Below are 18,332 nucleotides of genomic sequence, written 5' to 3'. Positions count from 1 at the left end.
GAGCGGGGATTGGAGTTCGTTGTTGAGATACAGATGGAGTAGCATAGAGTTCAGGAGAACATGGGAGTTTGGTTATAGAGATACAGATGCCTTGAGATACATATCAAAGGAGAAGCCGGGAGCTGGGTTTTGAAGATACAAATATAGTGAGGTGCATGAGACAGAAGAGGATGCAGCAGGATCAACAGGAGAGCTTGACAGTTTGGTTGTAGAAATGCTGATAGAGCAGGAAAAACAATACAGGTGGTCATATGAGCTTAGTTGTTGAGATGAGATACAGAGGCAGTGGCACAGGCACCACAGCAAAAGATGGGAGCTTGGTTGTTGAGATATAGATGGAGTGCTATAGACACCACAGCAGAAGATGGGAGCTCGGTTGTTTAGATACAGATGGAGTGGCATAGGAACCGCAGCAGAAGATGGGAGCTCGGTTGTTGAGATACATATGGAGTCGCATAGATACCACAGCAGAAGATGGGAGCTCGGTTGTTTAGATACAGATGGAGTGGCATAGGAACCACAGCAGAAGATGGGAGCTCGGTTGTTGAGATACATATGGAGTCGCATAGGTACCACAGCAGAAAATGGGAACTCGGTTGTTGAGATACAGACGGAGTGGCATAGACACCACAGCTGAAGCTGGGAGCTCGGTTGTTTAGATACAGACGGAGAGGCATAGGTACCGCAGCAGAAGATGGGAGCTCGGTTGTTCAGATACAGATGGAGTGGCATAGGTACCACAGCAAAAGATGGGAGCTTGGTTGTTTAGATACAGATGGAGTGGTGTAGGTATCACAGCAGACAATGGGAGCTCGGTTGTTTAGATACATATGGAGTGGCATAGGTACCACAGAAGAAGATGGGAGCTTGGTTGTTTAGATACAGACGGAGTGGCATAGGTACCACAGCAAAAGATGGGAGCTTGGTTGTTTAGATACAGATGGAGTGGCATCGATACCACAGCAGAAGATGGGAGCTCGGTTGTTTAGATACAGATGAAGTGGCATAGACCCACAGCAGAAGATGGGAGCTTGGTTGTTTAGATACAGATGCAGTGGCATAGACACCACAGCAGAAGATGGGAGCTTGGTTGCTGAGATACAGATGGAGTGGCATAGGTACCACGGCAGAAGATGGGAGCTTGGTTGTTTAGATACAGACGGAGTGACAGGGACACCATAGCAGAAGATATGAGCTTGGTTATTTAGATACAGATGGAGTGGCATCGGTACCACAGCACAAGATGGGAGCTTGGTTGTTTAGATACAGATGGAGTGGCATAGACAGCACAGCAGAAGATGGGAGCTTGGCTGTAGAGACAGATGGAGTGGCATAGGTACCACAGCTGACGATGGGAGTTTAATTGTTGAGGTATAGACAGAGTGGTATAGACACCACATCAGAAGATAGGAGCTCAATTGCAGAGACAAATGAAGTGGCATAGATACCATAGCAGAAAGAGGGTGCTTGATTGTTGAGATACAGACAGAGTGGCATAGGTACCACAGCAGAAGATGGGAGCTTGGTTGTTGAGATGTAGACAGAGTGGCATAGACACCACAGCAGAAGATGGGTGCTTGGTTGTGGAAATACAGACGGAGTGGCGTAGACACCACAGCTGAAGATGGGAGCTTGGCTGTAGAGACAGATGGAGTGGCATAGGTACCACAGCAGAAGATGGGAGTTCAATTGTAGAGACAAATGAAGTGGCATAGATTGCATAGAAGAAGATGGGATGTTGGTTGTTGAGATATAGATAGAGTGACATAGACACCACAGCAGAAGATGGGAGCTCGATTGTTTAGATACAGACGGAGTGGCGTAGACACCACATCAGAAGATGGGAACTTGGTTGTTGAGATATAGATGGAGTGGTATAGACACCAAAGCAGGGGATAAGGTGGGGCGTCTAATATACCCTCTAAGTGGTCTAAGTGGTATAGGAAGAGATATTATAGAGAGCACAAAGCCCAATACGGGTATTAGTATGAAAGACAGCCTGGTCTACTCTGAGAGAGATAGTATAAATATCCCATTAGGGAGCCTAGTCAATAATATGGGGGAAAGTAGAGAGAAGGGCATTTTGTCTATATTATCGTGGAACATTGCCGGACTAGGTTCTAAAACTGACAATCCAGATTGGACGGGTTTTCTAACAAAATATGACGTTTGTCTTTTTCAAGAGACTTGGTCAATTGACCCTATACATCGTAATGGTTACCTTAATTTTTACGTTACCGCACTAAAAAGTACAAGAGGCCGTTCCTCTGGCGGTCTAACTATATGGGTAAGGCAGGATACGGGGTGTTATGTAAAAGTAGGCCCTAGAACCAGTAATGATATATTATCAATACGAATAACCTTACAGTCAGAATTTAAAATAGAAATCTTTAACGTGTATGCACGTGGTCTTCCGGAGGGCAAAAAGTCTCCAGTCGTAAAAGAAATTGAAGACATTTTGGACCTTCTGCCTCCTAATATATTACCCCTAGTAGCAGGCGATTTTAACACCTCTTTTGAGCCCCTTGGTCATGATATACCACAGTTTACCGCAGAGGATGATTCTAGCTGGGGAAGTCCTCCCCTAGAGATTGCCCCTAAAAAAAGATGGACTGAGGCAGCAATCCAGCTAAAAGGTCTGTGTCTGGGCAACCATCTGAGGGCAGCAAATGGTAGAAGTAAGTCAGACAAACTTGCAAAAAACACTTTTGACAATGGACGCAGGGTGAGTCGTATAGGCTACCTACTTGTCCATGTAAAGCTCTGGGCTTGTCTCATTGATATGAATGTTATTAATCGTGTTGAGAGCAACCATCACCCACTTGCAGCACAGTTTGATTTACCTTTCCATGGTAGAAAACCGGCTCGGAAAGGGAATTTTGAGTCGGATCAATTTTTGTCCAATAACTTACGCTATCTAAAATGGGATAGGATTTTAGAAGATCCAACAACTGTGACTGCAATAAATAAAGAAGTAACCGATGCTCTACAATCCCGTGGAACAATGGTAGAAGACATGAGCTCTCACCAGTCTGTGGTGGTAGTACATAACAAACTTTTTGAGGGTTTGAAGAAATACTTTGTTAAAACTACTTCCAAAAGACGCTCCAAGTATCACAATACTGTGGGTTGGTATAATATTGATTGTAGGAAAGCCCGAGATGAACTTGGCAGCGCCCTAAGGACGAAAGATGCACTTTCGGTAAGATCAGCTAGGTTGCATTATAGGAGGACACTAAAAGTGGCAAAAGGAATGTGGGATAACGAAAAGTGGAAAGATCTCCTTGATGCTTGCAGGTGTAGGAACAGTAAGCAATTCTGGGACATATACAAATGGGATAGGGGGGGCTTACCAGAGTGCCCTCAGAACAATGTGGCTCAGAACGCGTGGGTTGATTATTTCAAACCCCAGTATGCAGCTCCCAGTGAAGGAATAAATTCTGGTGTTACCTACTGCCATGTGTATTATGAAGAAGCAATATTTCTTCAAAAAGACGTGGAACAGGCTCTAGATAAAGTGATCAGGGGCAAAGCTCCCGGCATAGATGGAATCCCTGCAGACGTGTTTATTGGCGATAGACACCTATGGTGCAGGTATATCATGCGCCTTGCAAATGCAATCGCCCAGGGTGCTGACATTCCCGTGTCGTGGAAGGGAGCAGAAATAGTCCCTGTATTTAAAAAGGGGGACAAGTCTATTGCGGCCAACAATAGGCCAATCAGCCTAATAGATTCAATACAGAAGATTGTGGGCCGTATGTTCCTACGCAAGATTCTATCATGGACAGAAGATCAGGAAATTCTAAGCCCTATGCAGGCAGGTTTTCGCCGGCGGACAAGCACTATTGACCAAATCGTCCGCTTTGTCATCTTATATTGGAAGACGGTGATTTTAGGTAAGGGCGCATTATATGCGGTGTTCGTGGACCTAAAAGTGGCTTTCGATTTGGTTCCACGAACTAAACTTTGGCAAGTTATGAGAGAAATGGGACTTGCACCTGAACTTCTTTCTGTAGTCATTCGCATTCATGAGGGTAATGTAGCTCGGGTCCGCTGGGGGGATGTGGGAGAGGTAACGGAAGACTTCCCGGTTGGCAGGGGAGTGAGGCAGGGGTGCGTCTTGGCGCCGACCCTGTTCTCGCTCTTTGTCAACGGGGTGGCCGACTTTCTCTCACAGACCCCCAGGGACGCTCCCGTTTTGGCTCACGCGTTCCCATCCTCATGTTTGCGGATGACACGTTGATCATTTCCAAGACCCCAAGTGGTCTGCAGAAGGCACTTGGGCGCTTTGAAGAGTTTTGCAAAATGAGGGGACTGGTAGTCAACACCGAAAAAACTAAGTTTATGTCCTTCAACGCACACAAATTATTCAGGGGAAGAATTCTTATGAATGATCTGCCCCTGGAGGAGGTAACCTCTTTTACATACTTGGGTATCACATTGCAGAAGGATATGCGTTGGGATTCCCAACTGGATCGAGCCGCACTACTACATAAACAAAAATCAGGTGCTCTTCTAGCCAGATTTAAAAGCTCATGTACAAAACCAATCTCACCAGCCCTTGAAGTTTATGGGACAATGGTACTGAGTACATGCTTATATGGGTCTGAGCTCTGGGGCTTTAGTAATTTGAATAATCTGACGGTGCTTGAAAATGCGTTTTTACGCAAGATTACTAGCCTTCCTGTTAGTACTCCATTGCGCCCTTTACTGCTAGATTTAGGGAAAAAGCCACTAGCACACCTCGTGAAGCTACGTCCAATACTTTTTTGGCGCCGGCTCTGGTGCACAGATGAACTTATACACTACAAGAGCGGCTTTAGTGATATATTAAAATCTGATCTATCACACAATATACACTGGTTGCGTAGTATTAAGTTTCTCTTGGGCAGTATAGGATTGATTGAACTATGGAATGACCCACAAAACGCTATTTTCCCCCCTAAGGATAAGCTGAAAGCTATATATTGGGAATGGGTTTTTATGATAGAAACTACGCAAGGTCTTTCCTCCCATCTAACAGGTCGCTTTCTCGATCTAAAAGTTAGTTCATCGCTTGAGAGGTATTGGGATATAATAGAGAGGCCCTCTGATCGTAAGTTGTATTTCCAGCTACGGGTGGGCACCCTACCGGTTGCAGAATTCACCGCTGGATGGGGGGGTCACCAAAACAAATGTGACAAATGTTATAGATGTACAGAGGAACGTGAATCCGTAGAACACCTGTTATTTTTTTGTCCTATGTATGCGGCACCCCGGAAAACCTGGATAAAACCCGTCTGTAGATCAGGAACTATACCATAGCCCTTCGTATCCTGAGCATTGACACTGCTCCTTTTATTTGCATAGCAGTGGCTAAGTTCCTAGGGTGGGCCTGGGGCATACGGACCAAAGCCTTGAGACATGATGGTAATTCCTCGTAAATATTCACAATTGTACAAGTCTCATTTAAAGCTCACTTCAGGTTGGAAGCACAAACAGTAATTCCACCAAACTGTGTTATTTTATTTTGAGAACAAATGTATAGGTTTTAGATTGATTTTAGCTTTTGAGATGGTTGTAATAGGAATTTAATACTAGTTTTAAATATTTTAGGTAATTTATATGTTCTTGTGTTATGATTGTAATGTGCTTTTATGACTCAACTGTCGAATAAAGCTTGATTGATTGATTGATTGACACCAAAGCAGAAGATGGGAGCTCAGTTGTTTAGATACAGACGGAGTGGCATGACACCACAGCAGAAGATGGGAGCTTGGTTGTTTAGATACAGATGGAGTGGCATCGGTACCACAGCAGAAGATGGGAGTTCGGTTGTTTAGAGGAGTGACATAGACAGCACAGCAGAAGATGGGAGCTCGGCTGAAGAGACAGATGGAGTAGCATAGGTACCACAGCAGAAGATGGGAGCTCGGTTGTTTAGATACAAATGGAGTGGCATAGACTGCACAGCAGATGATGGGAGCTTAGTTGTTGAGATATAGATGGAGTGGTATAGACACCACAGCAGAAGATGGGAGCTCAATTATAGAGACAAAGGAAGTGGCATAGATAGCACAGAAGAAGATGGGATATTGGTTGTTTAGATACAGACGGAGTGGCGTAGGTACCACAGCAGAAGACGGGCGCTTGGTTGTTGAGATACAGACGAAGTGGCATAGACACCACAGCAGAAGATGGGAGCTCGGTTGTTGAGATACAGACGGAGTGGCATAGACACCACAGCAGAAAATGGGAGCTCGGTTGTTGGGATACAGAGGGAGTGGCATAGACACCACAGCAGAAGATGGGAGCTCGGTTGTTTAGATGTAGACGGAGTGGCATAGGTACCACAGCAGAAGATGGGAGCTCAGTTGTTTAGATACAGACGGAGTGGCATAGGTACCATAGCAGAAGATGGGAGCTCAGTTGTTTAGATGCAGACGGCGTGGCATAGGTACCACAGCAGAAGATGGGAGCTCAGTTGTTTAGATACAGACGGAGTGGCATAGGTACCATAGCAGAAGATGGGAGCTCAGTTGTTTAGATACAGATGGAGTGGCATAGGTACCACAGCAGAAGACGGATGCTCCGTTGTTTAGATACAGACGGAGTGGCATAGAAACCACAGCAGAAGATGGGAGCTCGGTTGTTTAGATACAGACGGAGTGGCATAGACACCACAGAAGAAAATGGGAGCTCGGTTGTTGAGATACAGACGGAGTGGCATAGATACCACACCAGAAGAAGGGAGCTTGGCTGTTTAGATATAGACGGAGTGGCATAGGTACCACAGCAGAAGATGGGAGCTCAGTTGTTGAGATGCAGACGGAGTGGCATAGGTACCACAGCAGAAGATGGGAGCTCAGTTGTTTAGATACAGACGGAGTGGCATAGGTACCAGAGTAGAAGGTGGGAGCTCTGTTGTTTAGATACAGACAGAGTGGCATAGGCACCACAGCAGAAGATGGGAGCTCGTTGTTTAGATACAGACGGAGTGGCATAGGTACCACAGCAGAAGATGGGAGCTTGGTTGTTTAGATACAGATGGAGTGGCATAGACACCACAACAGAAGATGGGAGCTCGGTTGTTTAGATACAGATGGAGTGGCATAGCTACCACAGCAGAAGATGGGAGCTCAATTGTAGAGACAAATGCAGTGGCATAGATAGCACAGCAGAAGATGGGAGCTTGGTTATAGAGACAGATGCAGAGATGGACAGAGATAACACAGGACACAACAACAACACGGTGGATGGGAGTAAATCTGCAAATTTGCATCTTGTGATGTAAGTGCAGGAAGAATGTTGGATTTTGGAATGTAGAGAATAAAAAAGGTGTGGAGTGGGGGTTGCTGAAACCTACTGGTGGGACAGCAGAAGCTGAATATATGATTCTACCAGAGTACTGAGAAGATGGAGTTGATATACTATTCCTAACTCCGCATCTTTGTTCCCTGAATATATACATATATATACAAGAAAAAGAATATATATCTGTATGTATTTTGCACAGTGGGGGATCCACGGTTTTCTATCTTTTTAAATATAAGCCCCGGGTCTGGCCAGGGTCTGGGGTGTTGCTGTACTTTTATTTTTAGGGAAGAGGTGGTGGGCCCCCTCCCCAAGCCTCTATGAGGCACTGGGGACCCCATCCCCCAGGGTTGTTTTTTTATAATTAGGACTGGGGGATGCGCAGGGTGTTGCACACTTCTATGGACATCTTACATTACTTTTTAAAAAACATAGAAATTCGCTAAAAAAAGGTAAAAGTAACATTATAGTTCGGAATTGTAATAATATGTTAGTTTACATTAAAAAAACCCTTAGAAAGTCACTGAAAAAGGGACGTTATAGTTAGGTGAAAATGTCAGTTCCAAATATACAATTTTAAACTAACAAAACCACTCAAATTCCCCAGTTATATTTATCTCAAGTAACTATAACTCGTGCTCTAAAGTAACTATAGCATGTGCCCTCGTCACGAAGTGCTAATGACCTCACATATTACATCACTACTGACATGTTCTATTGCATCATTGATAACATCACTGCAACATCTAAAATGACATCATTGATGATAGCAATTTACAGGGCAGGGGTGAGAGTTATAGTTACTTTAGGCAACAAACCCATATAACCTTGATTTTTCAATGAATAGCCTACTTAGTGAATGTTTGTCAGTGGTTTCAAAGGTTGTATTTTACAGAAAAGAGGTCTAAATTGTGAATTCTTTTCCATAATCCACAAATTAGTTCCCCATAACATACAAAAAGTTATACACAGTATTTCCTCTTCCTTTCAGTGCTGTAAAAAACCATTCACAGTGAGAGTGCGGCTGTTGGGACATTAATCTGCACACCTGACAAGCTTACCCGTGCAGGTCCATCCTTGATGCCAGCATTCACCGATGAATCCGCCCCGTGTGTGAAACTACACATTTTAAATGCAGAACCCTGTGAGAAATAAATTACTCTGTCCCATATTGCACTTTGTTTACATTTCTATATATGTCTTATTGAACCTTCTCTTTAGTTTTAATGTACTACAGAAGAAAATAAAATCACATTTTAGAATTTATATTTTTAATTTCCTTGCAAAGAGCTTTGCATTTAAAATTTGATACACATTGTTCCACATAACACATGTTAAATATTATCACACTAACCCCAACAAAAACACACATCCCTTAAAACATTGCAGTCCCAGCAAGCAATGAACAGTGACTTGAAGATAGTGAAATGCTGTAAATCTTAATGACTAAATCAAGTCATCTAACAAATGCATAACTAGTAGCATGCATAATATGGTCCTATATAGCCAAGTCAGGGTTCGGCTTACATTTATATGGTCCTATATTGCCAAGTCAGGGTTCGGCTTACATTTATATGGTCCTATATTGCCAAGTCAGGGTTCGGCTTACATTTATATGGTCCTATATTGCCAAGTCAGGGTTCGGCTTACATTTATATGGTCCTATATTGCCAAGTCAGGGTTCGGGTTACATTTATATGGTCCTATATTGCCAAGTCAGGGTTCGGCTTACATTTATATGGTCCTATATTGCCAAGTCAGGGTTCGGGTTACATTTATATGGTCCTATATTGCCAAGTCAGAGTTCGGGTTACATTTATATGGTCCTATATTGCCAAGTCAGGGTTCGGGTTACATTTATATGGTCCTATATTGCCAAGTCAGGGTTCGGGATACATTTATGTGGTCCTATATTGCCAAGTCAGGGTTCGGGTTACATTTATATGGTCCTATATTGCCATCTCAGGGTTCGGGATACATTTAAATGGTCCTAAATTGCCAAGTCAGGGTTCGGGATACATTTATATGGTCCTATATTGCCAAGTCAGGGTTCGGGTTACATTTATATGGTCCTATATTGCCATCTCAGGGTTCGGGATACATTTATATGGTCCTATATTGCCATCTCAGGGTTCGGGTTACATTTATATGGTCTTATATTGGCAAGTCAGGGTCCGGGTTACATTTATATGGTCCTATATGGCCATCTCAGGGTTCGGGTTACATTTACACGGTTCTATATTGCCATCTCAGGGTTTGGGTTACATTTATATGGTCCTATATTGCCAAGTCAGGGTTCGGATTACATTTATATGGCCTCATATTGCCATCTCAGGGTTTGGGTTACATGTATATGGTCCTATATTGCCAAGTCAGGGTTCGGGTTACATTTATATGGCCTTATATTGCCATCTCAGGGTTTGGGTTACATGTATATGGTCCTATATTGCCAAGTCAGGGTTCGGGTTACATTTATATGGTCTTATATTGCCATCTCAGGGTTCGGGATACATTTATATGGTCCTGTATTGCCAAGTCAGGGTTCGGGTTACATTTATATGGTCCTATATTGCCAAGTCAGGGTTCGGCTTACATTTATATGGTCCTATATTGCCAAGTCAGGGTTCGGGTTACATTTATATGGTCCTATATTGCCAAGTCAGGGTTCGGGTTACATTTATATTGTCCTATATAGCCAAGTCAGGGTTCGGGTTACATTTATATGGTCCTATATTGCCAAGTCAGGGTTCGGGTTACATTTATATTGTCCTATATAGCCAAGTCAGGGTTCGGGTTACATTTATATGGTCCTATATTGCCAAGTCAGGGTTTGGGTTACATTTATATGGTCCTATATTGCCAAGTCAGGGTTCGGCTTACATTTATATGGTCCTATATTGCCAAGTCAGGGTTCGGCTTACATTTATATGGTCCTATATTGCCATCTCAGGGTTCGGGATACATTTATATGGTCCTACATTGCCAAGTCAGGGTTCGGGTTACATTTATATAGTCCTATATTGCCAAGTCAGGGTTCGGGATACATTTATGTGGTCCTATATTGCCAAGTCAGGGTTCGGGTTACATTTATATGGTCCTATATTGCCAAGTCAGTGTTCGGGATACATTTATATGGTCCTATATTGCCAAGTCAGGGTTCAGGTTACATTTATATGGTTCTATATTGCCAAGTCAGGGTTCGGGATACATTTATATGGTCCTATATTGCCAAGTCAGGGTTCGGGTTACATTTATATGGTCCTATATTGCCAAGTCAGGGTTCGGGATACATTTATGTGGTCCTATATTGCCAAGTCAGGGTTCGGGTTACATTTATATGGTCCTATATTGCCATCTCAGGGTTCGGGATACATTTAAATGGTCCTAAATTGCCAAGTCAGGGTTCGGGTTACATTTATATGGTCTTATATTGGCAAGTCAGGGTCCGGGTTACATTTATATGGTCCTATATGGCCATCTCAGGGTTCGGGTTACATTTACACGGTTCTATATGGCCATCTCAGGGTTTGGGTTACATTTATATGGTCCTATATTGCCAAGTCAGGGTTCGGATTACATTTATATGGCCTTATATTGCCATCTCAGGGTTTGGGTTACATGTATATGGTCCTATATTGCCAAGTCAGGGTTTGGGTTACATTTATATGGTCCTATATTGCCAAGTCAGGGTTCGGCTTACATTTATATGGTCCTATATTGCCATCTCAGGGTTCGGGATACATTTATATGGTCCTACATTGCCAAGTCAGGGTTCGGGTTACATTTATATGGTCCTATATTGCCAAGTCAGGGTTCGGGATACATTTATGTGGTCCTATATTGCCAAGTCAGGGTTCGGGTTACATTTATATGGTCCTATATTGCCAAGTCAGTGTTCGGGATACATTTATATGGTCCTATATTGCCAAGTCAGGGTTCAGGTTACATTTATATGGTTCTATATTGCCAAGTCAGGGTTCGGGATACATTTATATGGTCCTATATTGCCAAGTCAGGGTTCGGGATACATTTATATGGTCCTATATTGCCATCTCAGGGTTCGGGTTACATTTATATGGTCTTATATTGGCAAGTCAGGGTCCGGGTTACATTTATATGGTCCTATATGGCCATCTCAGGGTTCGGGTTACATTTACACGGTTCTATATTGCCATCTCAGGGTTTGGGTTACATTTATATGGTCCTATATTGCCAAGTCAGGGTTCGGATTACATTTATATGGCCTCATATTGCCATCTCAGGGTTTGGGTTACATGTATATGGTCCTATATTGCCAAGTCAGGGTTCGGGTTACATTTATATGGCCTTATATTGCCATCTCAGGGTTTGGGTTACATGTATATGGTCCTATATTGCCAAGTCAGGGTTCGGGTTACATTTATATGGTCTTATATTGCCATCTCAGGGTTCGGGATACATTTATATGGTCCTCTATTTCCAAGTCAGGGTTCAGGTTACATTTATATGGTACTATGTGGCCATCTCAGGGTTCTGAGATACAAATGTCACCTGGTCTTCTGCTTCAAGGATGGTAAATGTCACCAGAACCCCTTGTTGACGACATATGCCCATATTACACAGTTAGCTTCATTTATTACACATGTATATCATCACGAAACAAAGATCTGGAGTTAGAAATAGTAGTTCTATATTTGCTTCTATTTTCTTTCCTTCACAACATTGTGGTAGTCAATATTCTGGCTATAGTATATTTTCAGGATGGTAATTCTGTACTCAATATCCTGATGGCTAACCAATGGGACGCCCTTGGTGTGCAGTTTGAGCTTCCTTCTGTCCAGAATGTTCTACCTTTCTCCCAGTGTCCAGCTTCTCATGCGATAGGTAGAAAGATAAGTGGTCAGGACAGAAGTAATAAAGTGAGTCAGTAGCACCCCACACATCTGTGTAACCCCTGTGCCGTTTCACACACCCCTCCGACCATCCCTATCTAGTTCCAGGCAGACAGAACCCCAAGGTCATTTAAATGGTTTGTGTTTTTGTGCGAGTAGAGAGGAAATGCGCTTATGATGGATCAGTTATTTCAAAGGAGTGAAAATCTGAGGTGTCATTGAAAGTTTTGTATATGTGAGACTCACCATTTTGCACGGGCATTGAGTAATGCCTGGAGTAGGTGCAGGGAAAGAAGCAGGGGAAATCTTAGCAGGGAAGGAATGAAAAAGGTAAAGGAGATAAAAACAACGTGAGGAGAGGGGAAGCCAGTCCAAAGAAATCGTACGGAAGGAATGAAAATGGGAAAGGCTGATGATTAGCTGGAGAGAGAAAGATAGATGGAGAGAGAGAGAAAGAAAAAGTAAAAATAAAGAAAAAGTGAAACAATGCGAGTAAGAGAGAGCATGAGGAAGCAGAGACAGACAGGGCACAAAATAGAAAATGCTTTAACGTTGCAAAAATGTACACAGAAGAGGGACACTGGGATATAATAATTCGAGCTGGACAGCAGCTCTTTTGCACGCTGCACCCTAGACCTCAAGCCTCGCTCAGTGTGTTATGTGTATGCACTAGGCTCTTCCAGCACTACAAGCCTCGTATTTCCATTTCAGTTCCCGACTCATCTTCCATCCAGCACAGCAGGACTCAAGGTGACACCATCAGTATCTCCTCTGATGAAGACTATGGGAACAGCGGTCCTATCAGGAAGAACGGTACCAAACCCATCATTTACCCAGCAGCCCCGGCTGTGCCCCCAGCGCCTACCAATAATAGCTACGCTCAGATACTGCGGCCTCCTCCTGGTACGTAATGACATCTGACTGCTCTGTGAAGTTGTGGTCTCTATCGGAATACACTTTAAGGGGAGCTCCTTCCGGCATGTATTATTTATTCATGTATTCATATAGCGCTCCTTCATCAAAGTGGTGTTAGAGCACTTGACAATACATTAAAATAGTAACACAATGTAGCACTCATGGAGGCTGAGGGATTAGACACAGGACTAGTAGGAGGGCCTTATTTCCAATACAGACATGTCCTCTGAGGGAGAGGGGAGAAGATATTGTCCACATTTAGTTGGTGTCCTTGGTCTGCGTCTCCTTGTAGTGTGTGATTTCCTTGCTCTGTCCTGAAACTAAAGGTTTGGTGAATTTGGACTGCTTCCTCTTTGTGTTTTGTCAAGTTTGCAGGGCTCCACATACCCAATAAAGGCCAGAAGCTTCTAGGCATATAATATACTATTTTTAATGTTTCATGTAATATAATCAAGATGCCTTTCAGTTGCGTCGGAATGCCCTACACACCTTGAAAGAGGCAGTGATGATATATTTTTTTTAAATGTGGGAAAGCTTTGGTATGTTGCACTTCTGAAAGCTAATTGCCTATGGTAGATATTTCATGGACAGGTCATTGGCGTCCATACTGTAAACAGTGAGGTTATTGTGGGGTATTCGGTATTCTGTGTACAGGCCGAAGGTGACCAACATGGCTCCTTGGGGCTGTATACTGGAGGACACAAGTGAGTTCCATTTGAGTGCGCATGGTTCATTTGTGATTCACAGACCAATGTCCAGCATTCCTCATTCGCGTGACTGCGAATCTTTGGAACTCAACCGTGCCCTTAGTGGAATAGTCCTCTTTTCACACTCTAGGATGGCTGTCACCCATTTAATTATTCTTGGCATTGTAGACGAACAATACACATTGTCACTAGTTTCTTGGTGATGTGAGAAGGTTCTAGACTCTCCTGTGGCTCTGGCTTGATATGTGGTCTACCAGCCCTATTTTGTTTGCTGGACAAGGGGCGAATCTAGAAGTTTGAGTCTGATGATGTGGGTGAAGGCAAAATGTAGGAGGTTGAAATGAGCAAGACAGCAGAGGTATGGAGCAGGAGCTGCAGGCAGTTGGTGAGTCAGCTGGAGCTGAATACGATATCCTAACAAAATGTCTTTTTTTTTGGGTGTGTAGACCTTCTTAGCTGATTCAGTTCAGAGCCTCTATCAATGTTTGTCAACCATCTCTGCAAAGACGGGCATGGTGTTTGGCACGAGAGCGTGGCTCCTTTTAATCAACCCAATAGTGTACATAAGACAGGCCGCTGAGGCCTGAGAAGGCTGAATGAGATGTCCTCAAAACTCCTGTAAGTTCTCTGGTGCACTCTGTGCTCAGCTTTGTGGGCAGTGTGACGTGGGTCTCGAGCTACGCTTGCATGGTATCTTCTTGCGGAGGTGTGATGGCCCGTGTCCCGTCTGCCCCCTCAATGAGGCGGAACATAATCAGTCCCTCCGTGCACTGCCAGGATGAGTGCAAGCACTCTGTGGTCCTTGATCGGAAAGAAAACTCTCCTGCTAAAAATATGTTTTTTTCGCTTTTTCTTTGCTATTGTTAAATAAATCGTCAACAAAAATGACAAGTTGGTTTGAGAAACTAGTCTTACATGGCATCGTATGCGTTTAATATAACACTTGTATAGATCTCTAGAGAGTGGTTTGAAGGAGTCACATCATTTCTACTCAGACTTGGCTTTGTATAGGGCAGCAGGTCCCCTGAGTGTGTACATGGCATGGAACATGACCGTAGAGTGACGTTTTTCCACTATTATGCATCGGAGAGATGGGCTTAGATTTTCATTGGACCTGTTCAGTAAGTTTGGAGGATCCGAGTTCTGCTGGGCCCAGTGACCGATATGTGGCATCAGTTTGAGGGGGTTCAGCTATTTTAGGAGTAGATCCCGACCCATATTAAAGAGATCACAGGCTCACCCTCACCTCTGGATCCTTTTGTCTGCTTCTTCAGAGCAGTGAATGAGAATCACATCTGTTAACCAGTGTATGGAGGTGACCGGTTTCCATGACTACATTTGCTCTGATTGATGGGAAGATCCGGGGAGAAGGGCGGCCTGGTCGCCAGATGATGTGTTTCTTGGGGAAGAAAGAGTGTAGTGCTACACGCATGCGCAGTGCCACCAGTGCAACAATGTTGATTCAGAAACCAACTGCAATGACTCCTCTTTACTGCAGCTCAATAGTGTACACAATCTATGTACAATCACCACACCTTGCGTCCTTTAACATGTGAAAAACAGAGAAAAACAGGTACATGTTCTTCAAAAGAAAAATGACAGCCTAGAACTGTGAAACTGCCCTTCCTGTCCCAATGGCGAATAAAATGCAGGAGTTATAATGCTACAAAAATTCCTTTATAAGATCATCTTTTTTTTTAAGGACTAAGTGCAAATAGGTGCAAAAGTAGTGGAGGGAACCACACGTAGCCAAAGTTTTATCCAACTCGGTGGCCTTTGACAAGGTCATGTGTTACATCTGCTGACTTATTTAAGCAGTCACAAGATAAAATGACATAAGTGTCGCCCATAAGATGAAAAGAGTGCAAAAATATTTAGACTAAATTCATCAGGATAGAAATCTAAAATATCATTCCAAGATGGTGGTTATTGTCATTCTTTCTCTTCTTCGTACCTCTCCGCATAGTTCTTTGGTTTGTCTCATTGATGCAATTCCTTTCTTCTCTCCATGTCTTGCAGGGGGCCAGCGAGGCCAACATCCAGGTTCAAGCAAAGCCCATGCGGAAAAAGCTCCGGTGCACGAACCCGTGAACAGTCGTCTCAGCACAGCATCCCTTGCTGTAGTCCCTCCAGAACCCACCAATCACTGTAAGGGGATTTCACTGTATTGTATCATACTCTAATAGGCAAACTCAGGAAACCATGACTTGGCCTCCACACTCATCATTTCACATCACATACATGTGTTTGTTACTTCTTAATTATGGGTCTGAGTTCTTGATTTTCCAGGTTGGATTTTTTGTCCACAAATCAGCTTTTTATAGCATCTATATTACGTATAATACATGGGATTCTGTAATCTCTATCTAAACAGCAGTTTCTAATTTCTTTATAATTGGCAACTTGTGATGTACTCAGTCACCGACTATAAAGAAAAGTGGTAAGATAATTTTTTTAGGTACAATAAGTAATTTTTCCAGAATCACAGGATGATGAGCCAAGACCGGGACTTGACAACAAAAACAGCTCAGCACACTTATAAATATCAAATGTAAACAATCCACAGTGAGATAAGTTCATAACACAGTTGTTTTCCCAAGTAGAGTCAATATGGTCTTTCGATTTTTGAAATTCATCCTTTATTCACAATTTTTTTTTGCAACCGCCAATGCGTTTCGTCCACAATCAGACTTCTTCAGGACTCACAATGTAAGCTTCATGTGTTTTCATATATCCATTGCCAACACGTTTTACCAATTGATTTGGAAATATGTGTATCCAAACACTTTATATGTACTGATTCGAAAAGGCTCAATTATAAGTGTATCGTGAATAAATGCACCCGTCTCTGCGCAATCGTCTGGCTCAAAAGGAAGTTCTCCTGGCCCCCCGCTCCAAAGCTAGCACCTCTGGACGTAAAGTAACAACCTTTCCACGTACTCTCTTTGATGTCTATCCTCTTTGCTGCTCCTGTTGAAGGAAGCGGACAGCAGAGCACCTCTGTCTTTTCCATTCCCTCCAAAAATTTCTTGCCAAATATTTTCATTGTAAGAGATTGGAGTATTAGTTGAGGGGGTAAGAACCCACCTCAAATAATAATCACAATACTTGTCAGAGTGAGCCACAAAAGTCACTAAATAAACCTGTGCTTAACCCGCTAGTAGCTACGGCAAAGAGCAGACAGGCTTAGCATAGAGGCAATGTGTAAAGTATTTATGCAGCAATAAAACAGTAATAAAGTGAAAATTCAACACAAGAAGAATCCCACACAAATCTAGAAACATAGAGAATATTGTAATAAATAAAATGACACCAAAACAATAAACATCTAATCAGTAGATACGTAAAATTTTGTTTCAAAAGCTTTAGGTACAAATCTCACCAAAAGGCATGAAGCAAAACCTGTGAGTATCTGATCAAGCCAGACTGGGACAAAGTAAAATGTTAGACTGACTGTGACGGAGGGCGGGCCAGATACAGGACCAGACTTGTCCACCTGGAAGGTTTACCTTCTGACGACGATGCGCGGTGCAATGATGCTATGCGAGGCTCTGCATTGTTCTGCGCCTGATTTGGTGAAGTCACCAATCAGGAGCTGTGAAGTGCTGTGATGTGAGGCTCTGGGTTGCTCTGCGTTGGATCCAGTTAAACCTTCATTTAGGCAGAGAGAGGCAACCTCCGACTCCAGTCAAAGGTCCTGGACCTTGAGGACAGCACTTGCGGGTCAGGCATCGCTCTCACAGAGGCCAGCTGAGAGAACTAAGTGAGGTCTAGTTGGGTCTTGTCAGCTGAGAAGCAGGAAGGGCCTCTGGAAGCTTGTTGTGTCCCTGTAGATCAACAGGAAGTCACCTAACTGGTTCTTGGAGTCACTTGTGGGGTCCTGGGTTCAAGGCAAGCAGGTTCAGTCTTCCTTCGTCAGGCAGCAGGAAAGTCACTCTTCTGAATCTTCTCAGGTTCAGGCATGTTTTGAAAAGGGAACCGAAGCATGCCACATTTTTGTCCAGTGCCTGGATGTGAGGGGGAACCCCTGCTCATCCCTTAACAAATGGGGCATATGTTCCCAGGTGTGACTTCCTGTATAAGCTATCCCGTAGTACCCCCTCTACCTAAAATCAATCTTCTATCTTTCTTCCCTTGTGGGCATATCTGTGAGGTGTCTCCTATGGAAATGAGGAACTCCTCCTTCAAATCAGCTCTGTCACATATTTTCCTCACTGTGTCTGGTGCCACTCTGGCTACTTAAACAACAGCAGGGGCTGCCCCAGGTGTGAGTTACATCTGCCTGAGGCAGGGATGCCCCTTTGAAGCTTGTACATTTGGTGGGTACATCCACCAGGCCATCTTGTCAGGGGATGTCAAAGCTCCTCCCAGGTCAGGCCCCTTTCGTACCTTTTCTAATAGTCGTTCACACCTCCCAGCAGGCTGCCAGGTAACAGTTGGGAAGAAACTCTGAAAAGCTTACTGGAGGCTTTAGGCAGAAAAAGGCTAACTTTTTAACAATTACATTTTCAAAATAGTAACTTCGACATTATCACTAAAGAGGATT

General features: G+C 43.4%; 1 protein-coding gene across 2 annotated transcripts in view; it reads left to right on the top strand.

The window, feature by feature from the left end:
• CD6 (CD6 molecule) overlaps positions 1-18,332 on the top strand; it is a 245,136-nt gene that overhangs the window by 188,319 nt on the left and 38,485 nt on the right. For both annotated transcript variants that reach the window (XM_085651461.1, XM_085651460.1), the window contains 2 exons: positions 12,876-13,067; positions 15,806-15,934. In XM_085651461.1, coding sequence (XP_085507587.1) covers positions 12,876-13,067; positions 15,806-15,934 — 321 coding nt within the window. The remainder of the gene's footprint in view (positions 1-12,875; positions 13,068-15,805; positions 15,935-18,332) is intronic.

The sequence above is a fragment of the Triturus cristatus genome, chromosome 4_1 (assembly GCF_964204655.1).
Source record: "Triturus cristatus chromosome 4_1, aTriCri1.1, whole genome shotgun sequence".
Taxonomy (NCBI): Eukaryota; Metazoa; Chordata; class Amphibia; order Caudata; family Salamandridae; genus Triturus; species Triturus cristatus.
The sequence above is the reverse complement of the archived record's forward strand: the minus strand, read 5'-3'. Positions and strand labels throughout refer to the sequence as shown.